The sequence below is a fragment of the Lupinus angustifolius genome, chromosome LG17, assembly GCF_001865875.1.
Source record: "Lupinus angustifolius cultivar Tanjil chromosome LG17, LupAngTanjil_v1.0, whole genome shotgun sequence".
Classification (NCBI taxonomy): domain Eukaryota; kingdom Viridiplantae; phylum Streptophyta; class Magnoliopsida; order Fabales; family Fabaceae; genus Lupinus; species Lupinus angustifolius.
The window spans coordinates 17,724,271-17,742,481 of NC_032025.1; the positions used below are offsets into that span (position 1 = coordinate 17,724,271).

The following is an 18,211-nucleotide window of genomic DNA, read 5'->3' on the forward strand; positions in this document are numbered from 1 at the left end:
CACATGTCATGAGGGACCTTTAGTTTTGATGAGAGGTTGACACATGTCATGAGGGCTTGAGAGATTGACACATGTCATGAGGGGATTTTTTTTATTATATAGGTAATAGAAGTAAACTCTCACATATGCTTCATCATATACTATTAAAAAATGAAAAATGACATTGAATAATCATATATATATATATATATATATATATATATATATATATATATATATATATATATATATATATATATATATATATATATATATATATATATATATATATATATATATATATATATGAGTCTCTATGATTTTCCATTTTCAAATTCAATTTCAAATAATGATGATGCTTTATTACACATCACATTAAATGATATTGAATAATCTTTTCAACTCCACCTTTTTTCTCTTCCAATCATCTTCCCCTCATTCTTTTCATTTCATTATTACAATCTTCCATATTTCTTTACCAACAAGGCATCATCTCTCTCTACTTTCACTATTCTTAATATGTCATAATTCACATTTAATAATGGTCATTCAACAATGTTTTTTAGCACAATATTGTTAAATATAAGACGAGAAATAATCAACATTGCTCTTTTAAATAAGTGCTCTTATTTGATATGCGGATATAGTTTTAACAATGTTTGCTTCAACGAATGTAGTTAAAGGTAACATATCAACAACCCTCGTTACAATGAACGTTGTTTTAGTGAGCGCTGTTAAAAGTCATACGTTCAAACAATCCTTGTTTTAGTGAGTGTGAATCTTTGAAATTAAAAGCAAAATCTCACACAATAATAGAAATATCATTCAGTATTCTATTTCTCTTGCTCTTCTTCTCTTAGTTTCTCTCTTCAAGAAAATTATTAGCTTTTGGTTTCAGTCTTCGAGCATAAGGGTGAATCATTATCATATTTTAGCTCAGTGATTCACTCTTTGTTGCTTGCATTTACATCTGTGTTAACTGTTTATTTTATAACCTAGGAAATGTCAAAGTTGAATCTATGTGAAGTTGTTAGAGATTTACCAAACTTGCAATTTATATATGTATTTCTTGTATTTGGCTATTATTTTTTCATCCATATTTTCTATGTAAATTTTGATTTGATTCTTATTATATTGAATTTGAACTATGTCTTTTTGTCCTCTTATTTCTTCACTTAAGGGAGATAAGAAATTCAAGGATTTGTCCTCTACATCTTCATCACTTTCGTCTTTTTCGTTACTGCATATAATCTTACGGGTTAATGGATTTGAACTAAGTGAGAAAAGTTCATGCAATAGTTTATAATTGAGTTTTCAGAATGATATTTCTATTGTCAAATCTCTTGTAAATGTGGTGGAATTGGACATGTTTGTTATGTGTTTGATATAATGTCTGAGAGAGATTTTGCCTTATTTAAAAGTAGACATTTAACGGTATTTACTTCAGTGAGTGTGGTTAAATGTTTACTTTCTACGACGCTTCAAAAGTGTTGTTGAATCTAACCCTATATTCTACTGCATTAACATAAATAGTGCCCAAAAAACACTGTTGAATGACAATTTTGAGTGTCGTTATTTTGCTATTCTAACGTAGTGTCTTTCTCACTATTCTTCTCTTCAACAAATTTATCTTCTTTTTCAATTTCACTTCCTCTAACCCTCCATTTCATTTACCCTTTCTTTAGGTTCCTCTTAATTTTGCTGGAACAAATAGTTCAAGGGGCTTCAATTTATGCACACAAAAAAAGTATTCATATATAATCTTCTATATTTATCACTCATGGAAACATATTTTGAAATCTTCATCATTATAACACTCTGTTTTTTCTCACCGTGTACATGTCCCATTTTTTATTGATTTTTTTTATTTTGTAGATTTGTTCTTATTGTTATAAAAGCATGTTTGATTTGGTGATTAGGTCACTTAGGTGGTTAATGTGTAGCAGTTTAAAAATTGTTTTGGAAAGAAAAGAAAAGTGTTTGATGTTTTGTCTACATTCTACTGTAAATTATACATGTTATTATGTTATTCTTCTGTTGTTCTTCGCCTTTGTAATGACCCTTTCAATCTCTGAGTCCAAATATGGTTCTTTGCTACCTCAAGTTGTAGACCAATCTTTCAATGTTGGATATATTCAGGTATGAGTTTAAAATCTATGCACTAATAATGTAAAGTTTTTTACATTGTTAGCACATCATTCACCATTGATTTGTATTACTTTTATTTGAGAGTTAATAGTGGTTAAAAAATCAATGGTGAATGACTCATTGACAGAGTAAAAAATATGTTGTAGTAGTTTTTTAAATTCTTATGAACAAATAATAAAAGAACCTCTTTTTATTTATATATTTAATTCCTTTAATAAGCTGTTTTTTGTGCTTAACATCAAGGCATGATACTTACTATTTTAATATTCTAATTTGTTGTTTTTATTTCACTTGTCTTAAATAGATGAAGAGCCCCAATAATTGTTCTTATAGGAGGCTATATCTACATGTTGTTCATCACCTAAGTTTATAACTCATGAGATTATTATTGTTTTTGAAGATGTTTATGGCAACCAGATTTTGAGCTTCCTTCATTATATTTCTCTGTTCATCTATTTATTTATTAGTAAAAACATTAAATTGGTTCAAGATATATTTTTTAATTAAATAAATATCATTTATAGAAGAATTTACAAATAAGCACACTTGAAAGTGAACTCAAAATCATGGATAACTTGTTGCATGATAACTTGTCTTCTTCATCTTCCATTTGTTGGTGGGTTGGTAGTGGTTCAAACATCTATAAACTATATTAAACTCCATCTTTTATGAGGATGAGATCACCTATCTCCAACGATGTCTCATTCCTTGTCCCGATCCAATAATATATTAATACGTGGATAAAATAAAAATTTTAAAAGCAAAAAATAATAAAATGAAATACTCTGATTAGTTTGGGATAGGTTCTTCTTTTATTATTATTTTCTTTTTTGATATTTTGAATTGTGCTACAAATTTGTATGATGAATAATCTACATTTATTAATAAGATTGCACATAATCTTCAACCTTTAAATGCAGCTTTGAAATACCAAAGCTCCAAATGGTTACAACAGATTACAACAAAGATTCCAAATGATTTGAAATGTTAAGAAGTTGAGTCTATTATGGTGTCAATTACTTTTCCTATTGACATTATCTTTGATGGTTACATAGTTAATGTGTTTTCCACTAAGAATATTATATATTTGTCTTCTTAATTATGATTTACATGCAAGTGTTTTGAACATGCATCAAAATAAATTTGATTATTTATTATTATATACTTTTGGTATAAATTAATATTTCAAATCTCTAAGTTAGGTTTCTATTGTACACAATTTATCAATGATTACTTATATTTGTTATTTTATTTTATTGAGTTATGACATAATATTAGTAATATATACTTTAAACATAATTTTAAACATGTATACAATAAGATTGTTATTTGCACGAGGAACATGTGTGATCTTAACCATGCAGTATGTGGTAAAAAAATATCGTCTTGTGCGAATACATGGGTAACTTACTAGTATTACAAGTATAAACCAAGTATTGTTCACCTCATGCCTTTACAAGTTAGTTCTTAAGTTTTTTTAGGATTTTGTTTCTATTTTTATTGTATTTTTCTTTAGTTTGGGTTCAGGGATAGTGTAACACCGTGTTTTTCCGAGCACGTTTAATTAAATAATTAGTTGTTAATGAATTAATTGTAGAAATTAATCAGCAATGTTTTAGGCTAAACCTCAGTTGAGTTTTAGTCTTGTATTATAATATTCTTGCTTGTCCTATTTTTTCAAGATTTTTGTAGAATAAAAGTTTCCGAGACGATTTTGGGTCGTTTTATCGAGTTTTCACCCAGTTTTTGAGTTCTGTAACTTGGAATCAAATTCTGATTTTGCCTTCGGCTTCAAAATATTATTTCTAGTCAAAATAGACATCAAGTTTGTCCATAACTCATCTCTAGGTATTGTTCACCTCAAAATTCAAGTTTCGACGTTTCAGGCAAAAAACCTAAATCGATAGATCGTATATTTCCGGACGAAGTTACCCGGTAATACTAGGGAACGACTTGTCAAATCGGAGTATTAATCACATCATGGGTCAATGACTTGTCAAACAAGCAAAGTCAAAGCTTCTATAATCTCATAAATCACTCACCAAATCTTCTCACACCACCACCATTAGACACATCACCTAAGCTAGCTTAAAGCTGCTAAGTTAGCCTAAAGCTAAATTGCCTCTCATTAATTTTCAGATTTGAGAGAGGGTGAGGCTCTCCTATAAATACCTCACCACATCCTCTCATTTTTTACACTAATTCTCCTAAAGAAAGTTAAGGTATTCTTTCTCTTTTTCTCTACTCCATTTTTCTCCACATACACCATGAGAAAATCATGATATCTTATTATGTTATTCATGGAGTTGAGTTTATGTTTGTTTTCTTTAAATATTTTGTAAGTCATGACTAAAGGGGGTGATAATGAAATCATATGAACCTTTATGTAGTTTTTGACTTATGTAAAACTTAAAAAAAATTCTTGTTTTTAGATGGAAAAACTATATCCTTGGACAAGGTTAGATGAGTTTATTTGCTTTAAAAATATTGGAAATTATTGTTAGTATTTGAATGTGTTTAAAGGTGATGATTTGAACATCAAAAGAACCTTTATTGTGTTTAAGAAAAGTTTATGTTTATTCTTGAAAGTTCAAAATGTTTATGAGTTTTGTTGATTTCCATGTCAAAAGAACCTTCTTTGAAATTGTCACAATTGGGTGAAAGAAAAGGGTCAATCTTCTTTGAATTGTCATATTGGAGTTTATTATATGTAAGACATTTCCTCGATGTTATGCATATTAAAAAATGTGTTTGAAAGTCTTCTTGACACCTTACTCAATGTCCCTGGTAAGACCAAAGATGACTTGAATGCAATATTGAACTTGGTTAGTATGGGAATAAGAAAGAAATTGGAGCCGATAATGAAGGGAAAACGTATATTTCTACCTCCAACAACTTATACTTTGTCAAGGAAGGGGAAAATGAAATTTTGTAAATTTCTTCGTGGTGTTAAGATCAAGAGGGGTACTCTTCCAACATTCAGAACCTCGTATCAATGAAAGACCTCAAGTTAAAATATCTTAAGTCTCATGATTGTCATGTACTTATGGAACATTTCTTGTCTATTGGAATACGGTAAATTCTACCTAAAAAAGTCTGAGGAACCATAACTAAGTTATGCTTCTTCTTCAAGGCAATTTGTAGCAAAATGATTGACCCTGAAAAATTACCTAAATTGCAAAGACAAATTATTTTGACTTTGTGTGAGCTTGAAATGTATTTCCTACCTTTTTTTTGACATAATGATTCATCTAAGCATTCATCTTGTCCGAGAGACACAACTATGTAGTCCATACTATATGAGATGGATGTACCCCTTTGAGCATTATATGAAGACATTAAAAGGGTAGGTGAAGAAACGATCAAGACCTAGGGTTGTATTGTCGAGTGATATATTGTTGAAGAAACTCTTAATTTTTGTACCAGATACCTTACCGATGGTAATTTCATGGGCATTCCAAAGCCTCGATATGCAAAAAAACGTTTAGTGAAAGTATTACTGGGAATGAAATGTTGACTATAACAGGAACCGAATTAGATTTCCAAAGAGTATAATCGGTGTTTCATAAAGTGGCTAAAAAATAACATTGATGAGGAGTTGAATATAAATGCACATTCCGTTTCCAAAAGATTGAAATGGTTATTCAATGATCCAAGTATTCATGTCTTATCCTACATTGGTTACCTAATTTATGGGTTCACATTTTATATGAAAAAACAAGATGATCAATGTAAAATGCAAAATAATGGTGTGACTCTTGTTGCTCGAACTTTACACATGTCAAATGCAAATGATAGAAACCAAATATATGCGAACATGTCATACTTTGGAGTGATCGAACGAATATGATATTGGATTACACAATGTTTCACATGCCGATTTTTTATTGTATGTGGGTTGATAACAACAATGATTTCTGAGTTGATGAGTTAGGGTTCATGTAGGTGGATCTTAAATATAAAGATGAGCCATTTATTCTAGCATCACAAGCTCAACAAGTATTCTATGTGACCAGCTGATATGAAATGGTCCATTGTTCTTTTAACTAACAAAATAATCGTCAATAATATTGATGACCAAGAATATGAAGATATTGATGAAGATGATCATTTTTTGGACATATTAGTTGCATGAGAGCACACCAACTATAAATGATAATTTATATACAAGAGATGTTCACAATGAAGGGCTTTGGGTGAATCAATATGTTCCTCCAAACAAAGATGATCTTACAAGCCAAAAACAATCAAAGAAAAAGAAAAAGTAGATGAAAGTAGTCTTTGTATAATTATAGCTTAATTTTGATTGTATGTAATTTGTATAATTTTGTTTTGCATAATCTTTTTATTTGTAATTATGTATTATGTCAAAACATAATTGACATTATATTCATTGTTTGTAGTTTGTATTGTATTGATGTTAATAAAACAAATTTCTGACCTGTATTAATGTGTATGTGTTGTTGAGAATGCATAAATGTCTGTGATGTTGAGAATGTTTGTGTTGCTAATAAATGTATATGCAAATATTAATTTATACAAATCAACATCGAATTTTAGGGAAACCCTAACATGCATTGTTGTAAAGGATTAATACAATATTGCTTTTTATATCACTTTTTATAGACAGCGTTATTGTACATGCTTAATACAACAACGATATGTGTGTTGCGTTGTTGTATTAAGGTGTTGTTTGAGAATATTTATGAATAATACAACAACACTTTTGTGATAATGCGTTGTTATATATATGCAACACAACAGCACGACAATAAGCGCTATTAATAATGCCTATAGAATGCATTGTTTATGTAAGACGTATATGACAGCGCTGTGTGTACGATGCACTGTTGTATTTATGCAGTATATGACAACGCTTTTTGTGTGATACACTGTGACATATATTCAATACAACGATGTCTGACAATCGCTGTTAATAATGATAATATACTACTATGTTAAAAGAAAGTGCATGAAAGCGTTGTTAGACATCTAAAATACGTGTTGTTAAACTGCAACTCTGGAATAGTTTATCCTATTTTCATGGACTACACAATAACAAACATAAGAAGTATTTTGTGTTGATCAGTCACTAGCTACAACACTAAAACTCAAACCCAAACAATGTACCATTAAGTAGTATTAAATATGTATTTGATCCATCAAAGTTTATTTATTGAGTTTTAGTTACAATTCTAAATTCTAGGGGTTTTCTTTAGTTTGGTTCCTCATATTTCCAAAACTCTGGAGCATATGATCAAAACAAACAAAAAATGTTTTATAAGGACCAAAGTTCATCAAAAACATACTTAAACCTAGTATGTATACATATTATGTTATGGATATAAATTTATGTCTTATAATTAAACTAGTCAAAGCTAACATCTTTACCATTTATTTATATATTTGATTACTCATTAGTTCCGGTCTTCCAATAGAGATTAAATAAGCAAATTATTAAACGAATCAGATTGTTTTTTGGTTTTGTTGATTGTGCACTTTCCATGCTTTTCTCCAAATTAAAAAACAGAAACAAATGTTTCATATTTTATGGTCATCAGAGAGAAACCTAACAAAAATCTCTATTGGAAATCAAAGCTACCATGACACATTTTGCACATTTTACACATATGATTAATATCTTTGTTTGTTTGTTAAGAGTTTGTTAAGTTATTACTTGTATCACAAGTTGTCTTTGTATTGTGTATATAAGCACATGACTTGTAATTCTTTAATCAAGCAATGAAGATTCACAATATTCATTTTATGCTTCCGCGTTATTTTCGGAATAATGTCGAAATTGTTGTAAACATGTATCATGCGGTGTTTGCCTTAATTTCATATCTTCGTAAGTATTATATGTAAATAGGAGAATCTAATATAATATTCAATATATAAATCCTTTATGCCATTTGGCTAGCATCTAAGAAGGAAGCAAGAAAATGGAAAGAAACTTTCAATTTCTTTAATTGTTAGTAAAGTGGTATGATCAATCAATACTATTTTTTCTACCTTCCTTTCTAACAAACTACAAAGAAATTTTAATTGAAAGTGTAATGTGTCTAGCCAAACCATCCATATAGCTTATGTGTTTGATTTTGGTAATCATAAAGTAGCTTTTATTTTAGTCTCTATAAAATTAACTACTTTTGATTTTAGTCCATAAATGTCAAGTTTGGGCATATTTTTATGGCTATATTATTTTATATGCTTACGTGCTTTTATCTGTTGAATTTAACACTTTTTGGGTACATGATTTCACAAACTCTAGTTTAATATTTTAGTTGGAATGTATATGAAGTGCTACTGTTGGATGGCAATTTTACTTGCTATTTTCACAATCTTAATAATCAATTGTTTACATATTAAATATTATCATAAATATCATAATAAATGTCCTATTATTACGAATTTTTTTAAAACCAACTTTATCCTCAAAGTTGGATGATAGCTCGAAAAATATATTAGATTGACCAATTAAATTTGAAGGCATATCATATTTTCCTCATTCAATTTTCTTCAACCTTATATCAACGGGTGTTGGTTTAAGTGGTACATGTTTGATTCCCCTTAAGCAAGAACTCGGGTTCGAGTTTTGTGGATGAAAAAAATGTCAATTAGGAGAGTTAGCCCCACTAACCTGTGGATGTTCCGGCTCTATAGACGGGTGGATAAAGTACATGTGGTTCAAGTTGATGGAAAATATAGTCATTTCTCACCAATTAGCCTAATAAAATCTGAAAAATTAGATCTCTAAACCTTCACATTTTCCTCTTAACATTTTCCTCTAAACCATCATTGTCATAGGCCAAGCTGAGTGTACACGTCCACACAATTATTGATTTGATAAAACTTCTACCATTGCATGAGATTGTTTTATAGTGTGGAATAGTTGCTCAATAACTTATGAAATATGTTGAAGTGAGGCATGGGAGGTATGGTTACATGATTTTCTTAGAAAGAGATCATTTATTCCCAATTCTTCTTCCAGTCTAATGAAAAAGTGTCACTTAATTAAAAAATATTTAATATTTTGTATTACTTACATGATACTGATTGATTAGAGACATAAAGACATAATAATTTTGGGATAGAAGATCCAGCTCAGTTACCTTGGAGCAAAAACAAAAGGCAAAGACAAATGGATTGGATTGAGTGGTGACGCAGTACACATCAAGAAAGGCAATTTGGGTAAGTGTAGACACAATTTATGGTTAGTGTGCCAGCATTTGTAGGCGTGTCTAAAGACTATTAGCCTTTGTTTGATTGGTATGATTTTAAGAGGAAAGAAGATAAAAAAAAATGAGAGAGTTCCCGAGTTTTTCTCATTTGGTTGAGAGAAGAAAATGGAAAGAGAAAGAAAAGTTTGGTGGTCTCACTACTTTTTGTTTATCTCCTCATTAGAAGAGAAAGTGAGTGGGAGAGTATTGTATTTGTAAAATACAAATTTACCTTTCAAACTCACTTCCACATAACAAGATATTATTCTATATTCATATCTTTCTTTTCTCTCTCCTACCATACAACCCTTAAAATCCATTATCTTTCTTTTTTTTATTTTCTCTACTCATATTCTATCTTTTTATCTTTCCTCCTACCTTTTTCATCCCTAAACCAAAGAAAACATTAATGTGTCAAAAATAGAAATTTACTAGTACTACTACGATAGAGAGAAATCATATATCTTCAACGGTGTTCATTTACATGTTCTAAACCAATCATATATTACTATATGAATAAAAGAAAATTTTAAAAACAAAAAGTATACAAAAATAATATTTTGATTGACTGAAAACATAGAATAAGACAAGAAATAAATGAACATAGTCTATATTGACTAATAATGGAGAAATTACAAAATTTTATGTGCAAATCAAGAGTATTTATCCATATTTATTTACTTGATTTTGTAAATATTTATCCATATTTATTATTTTGGTCTATCAATTTTTTTTCTTCTCAAATTTGTTTTCATTTTCACATTTGTCCTTTATTTAGACAATTTTTTAACGTCGTCAAGAATGTCCTTTACTTTCCTGACTAGCTATCAAAATTGTGTGATTTTACTCTTTCTTGAGATTAAACATTAAAACGACGTCATTTTGAGTCTTCTTATCCATGACTTCCTTCTTCCATTAAAACTACATGCTGTTGTTTCCACCACTACTGAGGTTGCCATTATATATGGTGTTTTAAGGAAGAAGGATATCTAGATCCGCGGAGAAGAAAACCCTAAACGATGTCGTTTTGAGTCCAAAACTAATGACGTTAAAAACTGATAAAGTCGAAAAATTTAATAGATCATTTATTGAAGCACCCAACCAAAACAAAAAATGAAAAGCAACAATGTGGCAAGTATAGATGACAAATAAACAAGAATTCATCATCATTATTATTGAAGTCATGATATTTATTGATCCATTCCATTAAGATTTAAGACTATACTCAAAGCCATGCTGGGTTCTTCAAGGGAGTAACAACAGCCTTAACTTGCAAGTAGTTCTTAAGACTATACTCTCCCTTTTCTCTTCCTTGTCCACTCATTTTGTAGCCACCAAAAGGAATTGCAGCATCAAATGTATCAAAACAGTTTACCCATACTGTTCCTGCTCTCAATGCTCTTGTTAAAGTATTTGCAGTGTCTATGTTCTTTGTGAATACTCCTGCTGCAAGACCATATTTTGTGTTGTTTGCTCTTTCAATTACTTCACCAATGTCCCTAGTATCAAGTACCAACACAAACTTAGTGCACAAAACAAACCACAACATATAGATAATATTTCAAAAATAACATTGAATTCTAGTTTAGTTGCGAAATGACATTGTTCAAATGAGTGTAATATCTATGCGTCATTGTTTCAACTTGCAGAGGCAGCAATATTGCAATTGTGGTGACCGCTGCAACCATCACACCGTAGTTGTGGTGTGACACTGAATCACAATGATGCGACCACAAGAGGCTACAATGCAACCACATTGGACCGCATTCGGAATGCATCAGGCTGCATCATGCTGCAACGCAACCACATCGGGCCGCATTGATATCAAAAATATTATTTTGCTCAAAAAATAGTTCACATCGCAATTGCCGCAATCCGCATCGCAACGGCTGCAATGACCGCAATCGCAATAACCGTGACCGCAATTTAAAACACCACTATGCACTGACAAAGAAAAGATTTATACACAGTTACTACATCATCCATCATTCATTTGAATTACTTTTTTTAGAAGTCAATGATAATTAAATATAAATGGTTGATGATGCAGTCATAATGTATCAAACTCACACAATGTCAGTGCACACATTCTTTTTTCTTGTTCAAATACCCCTGAACTATGCATGATGTGCAATTTAGTCCCTTACCTTCAAAACATGTATAAGAAAGACCCAGAACTCTGCTTTAACATAACATTTGCCATCAAATTTTAATGTTTTAAGCAACCATGAAAAGTTTTGCATCCAAATAAAAGTTCTGGCCTTTTTTTTGCATTTTTTTTAAATTCAAGGACTATATTGTATATCACTGCCAAGTATAGGAGGTATTTTTGGATTTTTTTTTTTCCATGGATAATATATAACATTCTCTGTGAAATAGTACACATTGCTCTTACTTGAACTTAAATATAGATTGCACTGGCCCAAATATCTCCTCCTTTGCAATCAGCATGTTATCCTGGTGATGATTACAAAGACAACTATACATTAGGAATTGTATTTTCGGATTAGTTCCTTACGCATAGGGTGAGGCGATACCCTTGGTAGTACAAAAAAATGAGATTGGAACTAAAAGATATAACCTGAACATTTGAGAATACAGTAGGCTGAACATAGAAACCCTTGTTGCCAAGCCTATCGCCTCCGGTTTCAAGGGTAGCTCCACTTTCAACACCAGATCTGATATACTTCAGTATTTTCTCAAATTGGTCTGAATCAATCTGATTGATTCGATCATAAACGAAATCATCAGTATAGTCAGTCGTTTTAAAAGACCGGAAACATTAAGAAAGGGAAAATCTAATTAATATCAGTGCAACATTCTTTCTATGCATTTTAACACTGTGAAGCATCACATATCTGAGTATCACAACTTCACAAGTGCAGTAACAAGTTTCCGGTAATCAGCAACGAGCATTGAAGTGCAAACACAATGCCATGGTAAATTGTCGACATATCATTACCTGAGGACCTTGCTCAATTCCACTCTTGAATGGATCACCAACAACACGTTTCAAAGCACGAGCCTTTGCTTTCGCAACAAACTCCTCATGTATACTTTCATGTACAAAAGTTCGAGACCCAGCACAGCAACATTGTCCCTGGACATAAAAAAGAACACCAATCAAAATTTCCGGAAATCAATGAAAGATAATCGTTTTACAACAACAACTCCATACTTTTATATACCTGGTTAAAGAATAAGGCAAAGTGTGCTAGCTCAACAGCCTGATCTATATCAGCATCTTCACATACAATAAAGGGAGACTTTCCACCGAGCTCCAAAGTTACAGGCTTAAGATTGCTTTTTGCTGCCAATTGAAGGACAACTTTTCCGGTCTCAGTTGAACCAGTAAAAGCAAGCTGCGAGAGATTGTCTAAAGTTAAGGCTGACATTATCAGATTACCAATAATCCATTAGTGTGAAAATAAATATCAGATTAGAATACAAAACTTCCTCACTAAACTAGGAACTGAAACTTTATTTGTCATGAAAATTTAGTCATAGTATTTCCGGAGACCGCAGCGTTCATGATCTAAATCTGAATAGTTCTTTTCTAAGCATCTAGTTTGATGTACAAGCACCTTATTTGGTGCATGAAACTCATCCATGATACCACCAAAATCATTACAGTACCTCAATAAAAGGATTTACAAATTTGAGTTAGAAAACAAGTGAACAACCAGATGGTCAAAACGGTAGAGGGGGTGAACCATACATCATACCAGTTAAAATACATTAAATGTTAGTCCAGAACTAAATAGTTTACTACCTTATCCACATCCATGTGACTAGCAAGAGCAGCACCAGCAGTTGGACCATAGCCCGACACAATATTTAAAACACCAGGAGGGAGTCCAGCCTGCCACACGAATTATAAATTTTGAGGGCCCTCTGCCAAAAAACAAGCACACACTAGAAGTTTGGTGTATCACCTACCTCAAGAAATAACCGCGCGACATATAAAGCAGATAATGGCGTCTGCTCAGCTGTTTTCAGAACAATAGTGTTACCACAGGCCAATGCTGGTCCAACCTTCCAAGCAAACATGAGAAGAGGGAAGTTCCATGGAATGATCTGACCAGCAACACCAATGGGTTCGTGCAATGTTTGCACATGATATGGCCCGTCAGCTGGAACCGTGAGACCGTGAATTTTATCTGCCCAGCCTGGGAATATGGAAATAGTAGTGTTAGTATTATTTCACAAAACAAAGAAGAGAAAAGGTAAAGTTCCACATTCCTCGTCCCGCATACCCGCATAGTATCGAACTAGTCGAACCAGCATTGGAATTTCAATCTGAGCAGATTGTTCATATGGCTTCCCATTATCCCAAGTCTCAAGTGCTGCAATGTCATCATTATGCTTTTCAATCAGATCAGCAGCACGCAACAATATCCTTTGCCTTTCCTATAAAATCATAGTAACAAGCAAAGAGATTGATTTAACTGCATAACCAAGGGACAAAAGGTTAAGGCTTGTTTTAATTGCACCAAAAGTAAAAATACAAAAATATATAATATATCAAATACATATGCTGTCAACTTCGGCCATGGTCCTTGATCAAATGCTTTTCGCGCAGCCGCAACTGCTCGATCAATATCTTCAGAGTGACCTTCAGCAACATGAGCAATCACTTCCCCTGTCCTAGGGTCCAATGTTGGAAAAGTTTTACCTAATGCCAGAGGAAACCAACAATAAGATACCACAAAAACTTCAAATCTACCCATTTTTCTAAACCAAAAATCTAAACTTTATGTCCAAATGATTAAAAGAAACCTCACCAGAAGCAGCATCAACAAATTTTCCATCAATCAAGAGCTGGGTGTGCTCTACTTGAACTGATGGTTTAATTGGTTCTTCAATGGCAGCATTAGTGGTGTACTTACTAACCCTTGCACCTAGAATAGCACTTCCACCTGAAATTTATTTTTGTTTTATTTTTTCCATTCAAGCATTGAATATCAGAAAAAGGGTCAACAACCTTAAAAGGTTTTACACAAAAAAAACCATCAACTAAAAACACCCAACAAATCACAAAAAAATGAAAATGAAGAAAATGAGTTCAACTGTGATGGTAAGTAGCTTTCACATTTGCTAGATCCAAGATCTAACAAAGAAGTGAAGAGAGAGAATAATCTGAAAGTACAGTAACAGTACATTTACTGAATCTCTAAAAGTAGTTGAGAGAGAGAGAGGGACCAATCAATCATCAATGAATGAAACCCCACCAACAACTTAATTGTACTTGATAGCTTAAAAATTGGCTATTTCGCTAACTTCAACAAATCTGAATCATTGGATGAAGATCGAATTGTTCCATCTTCATCCAATGGTTATTGATCCAGATTTGTAGAAGTCAGCAAGTCGTCAACTTTTTTTATTTTTCAAGGTTAGTTGATGTACACATATGCAAAGTTTCAAACTTTTATATTCCCAGTCTCAAATTTGTTTGATCTTAGTGATTACATGATGGATCATAACCAATCTAAGAAGAGAAAAGATAATAAAATAAATATAAAATGGGTAAATGATAATAAAATGATGATAAAAGTTAGTATATAATACCTGGAGAAAAGAAAGAGGTAGAAGCAGAAGATAAAGAGCGAGAGAGAAGCCTTGAGATTCTGAGTGAAGAAGCCATAGCCATAGATAGAAAGGAAGATAATTGATGTTATGTACACTCAACCAAGAACAGACCAAATTTGCCAACAACCTACTCCCACACTAGTGGCCACACATTTCTCTTTCCTTAAGGCCTATTTTTGTCCTTTCCCTTGGAATTTTTATGCATAATTCATATCATTCAATTATTCCTTCATCACTCATATATTAATTATTATTTATTTTCTAAAAAAAAATAAGATAATAAAATATATCCTTGATTTAGAAGATAATTTATACATGTGTATGATGTTTTTTCCATCTTCATCTTTTTTGAGTATTTATATTGTAAAAACCACTTCATCTTTTTTGTCCAATCATTGTGGATCCTTACTGAGTGTGACTTTTGCTAGTGTTAATTACTCCTACCATATCCACAAATCTTTTTCTTTACATTGTTTGGTGTTTAACCAAATATTGAGCGCTGATACCAACTAGAATAATCAAAAGTAACACAAGAAGATGGTTAAATTGTGTTTCCCAAGTTCAAAATAAACTTTAATACCTTTTTTGTAGAGGTAACAATTCTGATACAAAATAGTTCATACAATTCACTCGTCTATTTTTACAATAATTTTTAGACAAATATTTCGTTAGGTATTAAAAGAGTTGAAGCGAAGTTTGAGAAAAGAACTTGATAGTAGCACAACATCAAAACTTCACATTAAGACGTAGCTATATAAATTTAAGAGGAAAAGATGTATATACTAATGATGTATAAGTTTTATACATTGTCATTATATCATCTATAATTCATATTTAATTATCATTGAATTTAAAAAAAATACAAATGAATGGTAAATGATGTAGTGACTCTTTTTATATCATTACACTGATAGTGTATATATATTATACTCTTGAAATAGAAAGGAGTTTAGAGATAGAGAATTGAAACACATATTTATATTGGTTCAACAAAAATTGTAGGTTACATCCACTTTCTTATGAGCACCGAGATTCTACTATAATTCAATATAATTACAATAACAAGTATTCTTCCCACACCTGGTCTCTTCAGTCTTAACAACTCAAATGTTATTTGCACACTTAGCCTCTCTAAGCTCAACACAAAACAACTATTTGTGTTAAAAGAAATTTTACAACTTTGCTAGTCTTTCATTCACACTCAAATAGTAAAATAAACATGAAAGAGAAAGATTACAAACTCAATAAAAAATAATTGAATACACATGTTGAATATATTTTGGTGCTATTAAATACAATATAAAGATATTGTTTAAAATAAAAATGAGCTTTAAATGATATTCGATTTGTTTTTGTATTTTTTGATGTTCTTTGGTTCGTCAAATGTCGAGGCTAATTAGCATAACTACTAGAGTGTTTAAGTTCCGTAAGAGATTCTTCTTAAAATTAATATTCATTGAGACTATGTCTTTTCTTTAGCTTGAATTTCTCTTATACTTTTGTAGCATCATTAATGCTTCGTAGTCATTTTGAAATAATCATTTAATTTTTCATGTCTATTGAAACTTTTTGATGAAAGAGAAAATATAGTAGTCTCAAAAAGTAGTAATCCGATAAGGGAACATCTTTATGGGTGTCTTCTAAGCAGTCCTATGTGCCAACATAACATCTTTCAGTCTGTTACTCCAATCCTTTCTGTTTGGCTACACCACATTCTCCAAAATTTTCTTTATCTCTCTGTTTGAAATCTTAGTTTGCCCATTATATTTGGGGTGATAAGGTGTAGAAACTCTATGAACAACCCCATATTTCTTGAGCATAGCTAGCATGGATCTATTGCCGAAGTGGATGCCTTGGTCACTAACAATGGCTCTGGGTATGCCAAACCTGCAAAAAATATGAGACCTAACAAAATCCATAACAACCCGAGTATCATTAGTCCTAATGACCTTAGCTTCCACCTATTTATAAACATAATCAACAGCAAGCAGAATCCAAAAGAAACATGAAATGGATCCATGAAATCAATACTCCAGACATCAAACACCTCATAAAACAACATAGGTTGTTAAGGCATATCCTGTCTCCAAGAAACTCTAGAGTTAAGCACCTTCTGTGGTGTCCTTTGGATATCAAGATGACCATCAACTGTAGAAGCATGGCAAAATTGAAGAACTAACTCGATCTCATGATCTGGAATGCATCTTCTAATGACCTAGTCAATACAAAATCTCCACAAATAGGGATCATCCCACACATAATATTTAGCAACATTCTTAAGTTTATCATTTTAAGCTCTAGATGCAAGTGGAGGAAAAACAAATGCCACCAAATAATTAACATTATTTTCAAACCAAGGGGTGAGAAAAGAAATAGAAATATTCAAAACTTGTTCATAAGGAAAATCATCTCTAATAGGCATCATATCAACAACTCCCTCAATCCTGCTCAAATGATCAACCACCAAATTTTATGCCGCACTCTTATCACGATTCTCCAAATCAAACTCCTGGATTAAGAGCATCCATCTAATCAACCTTGGTTTGGAATCAACTTTCTTCAATAGGAACTTCAAAGTTGCATGGTCAGTGAAAACAACAATTTTAGAACCAAGCAAATAAGATCAAAATTTATCCAGGGCAAATACATTAGCTAAAAGCTCATTTTCAGTTGTGGTGTAATTTGCTTGTACAATATCTAAAGTCCTGAAAACATAATAAATTACCCTAGGCAGTTTCTCCACTTTTTGAGCAAGGACAACCCCCAATGCATAATTAGAAGTATCACACATCAGCTCAAAATGGACTATCCAATCAGGTGCCTGAATAATAAGAGTGGTGGTCAAAGCTCTCTTGAGGCAATCAAATGCCTCCCAACATCTCTCATCAAAATCAAACACCACCTCATTTGGCAACAGTTTGGATAGTGGAAGAGCCTTATTCATAAAATTTGTAATGAACCTGCGATAGAAACGTACATGACCAAGAAAAGAATGAACCTCTCGCACACAAGAGGGGTAAGGCAATTGTGAAATAACATATATCTTAGCAGGGTCTATCTCGATTTCCCTATTTGAGATCACATGCCCTAAAACTATGCCTTGCTCTACCCTGAAATGACATTTTTCGTAATGCAGAACAAAGTTAGTTTTAATGCATTTATGCAGAACTCTATCTAGACTATCCAAACATGTATCAAATGAAAATCCATAAACAGTGAAATCATTCATAAACACCTCTATGCAACTCTATGAAAAATCACTGAAAATGCTCACC

At 31.7% G+C, this 18,211-nt stretch overlaps 1 protein-coding gene across 1 annotated transcript; it reads right to left on the reverse strand.

The window, feature by feature from the left end:
• Window positions 10,407–15,045, reverse strand: LOC109331610 (aldehyde dehydrogenase family 2 member B7, mitochondrial-like). Its single transcript, XM_019566215.1, has 11 exons — window positions 14,916–15,045; window positions 14,132–14,266; window positions 13,880–14,022; window positions 13,604–13,757; window positions 13,287–13,516; window positions 13,120–13,209; window positions 12,536–12,709; window positions 12,310–12,447; window positions 11,929–12,066; window positions 11,743–11,804; window positions 10,407–10,846 (listed from the first exon to the last, which is right to left on the reverse strand). Exons 1-11 carry the CDS (start codon window positions 14,995–14,997, stop codon window positions 10,573–10,575), a joined length of 1,620 nt encoding a protein of 539 aa, XP_019421760.1. The 5' UTR covers window positions 14,998–15,045; the 3' UTR covers window positions 10,407–10,572.

What these genes read in the sequence shown, in the direction of transcription:
- LOC109331610 (XM_019566215.1), bottom strand. Translation starts at nt 14,997, where the DNA reads ATGGCTATGGCTTCTTCACTCAGAATCTCAAGGCTTCTCTCTCGCTCT. An exon ending in GAATTGAGCAAGGTCCTCAG is followed by an intron (nt 12,067 to 12,309) that starts GTAATGATATGT and finishes CGAATCAATCAG; the next exon opens with ATTGATTCAGACCAATTTGA. An exon ending in CTGTATTCTCAAATGTTCAG is followed by an intron (nt 11,805 to 11,928) that starts GTTATATCTTTT and finishes AATCATCACCAG; the next exon opens with GATAACATGCTGATTGCAAA.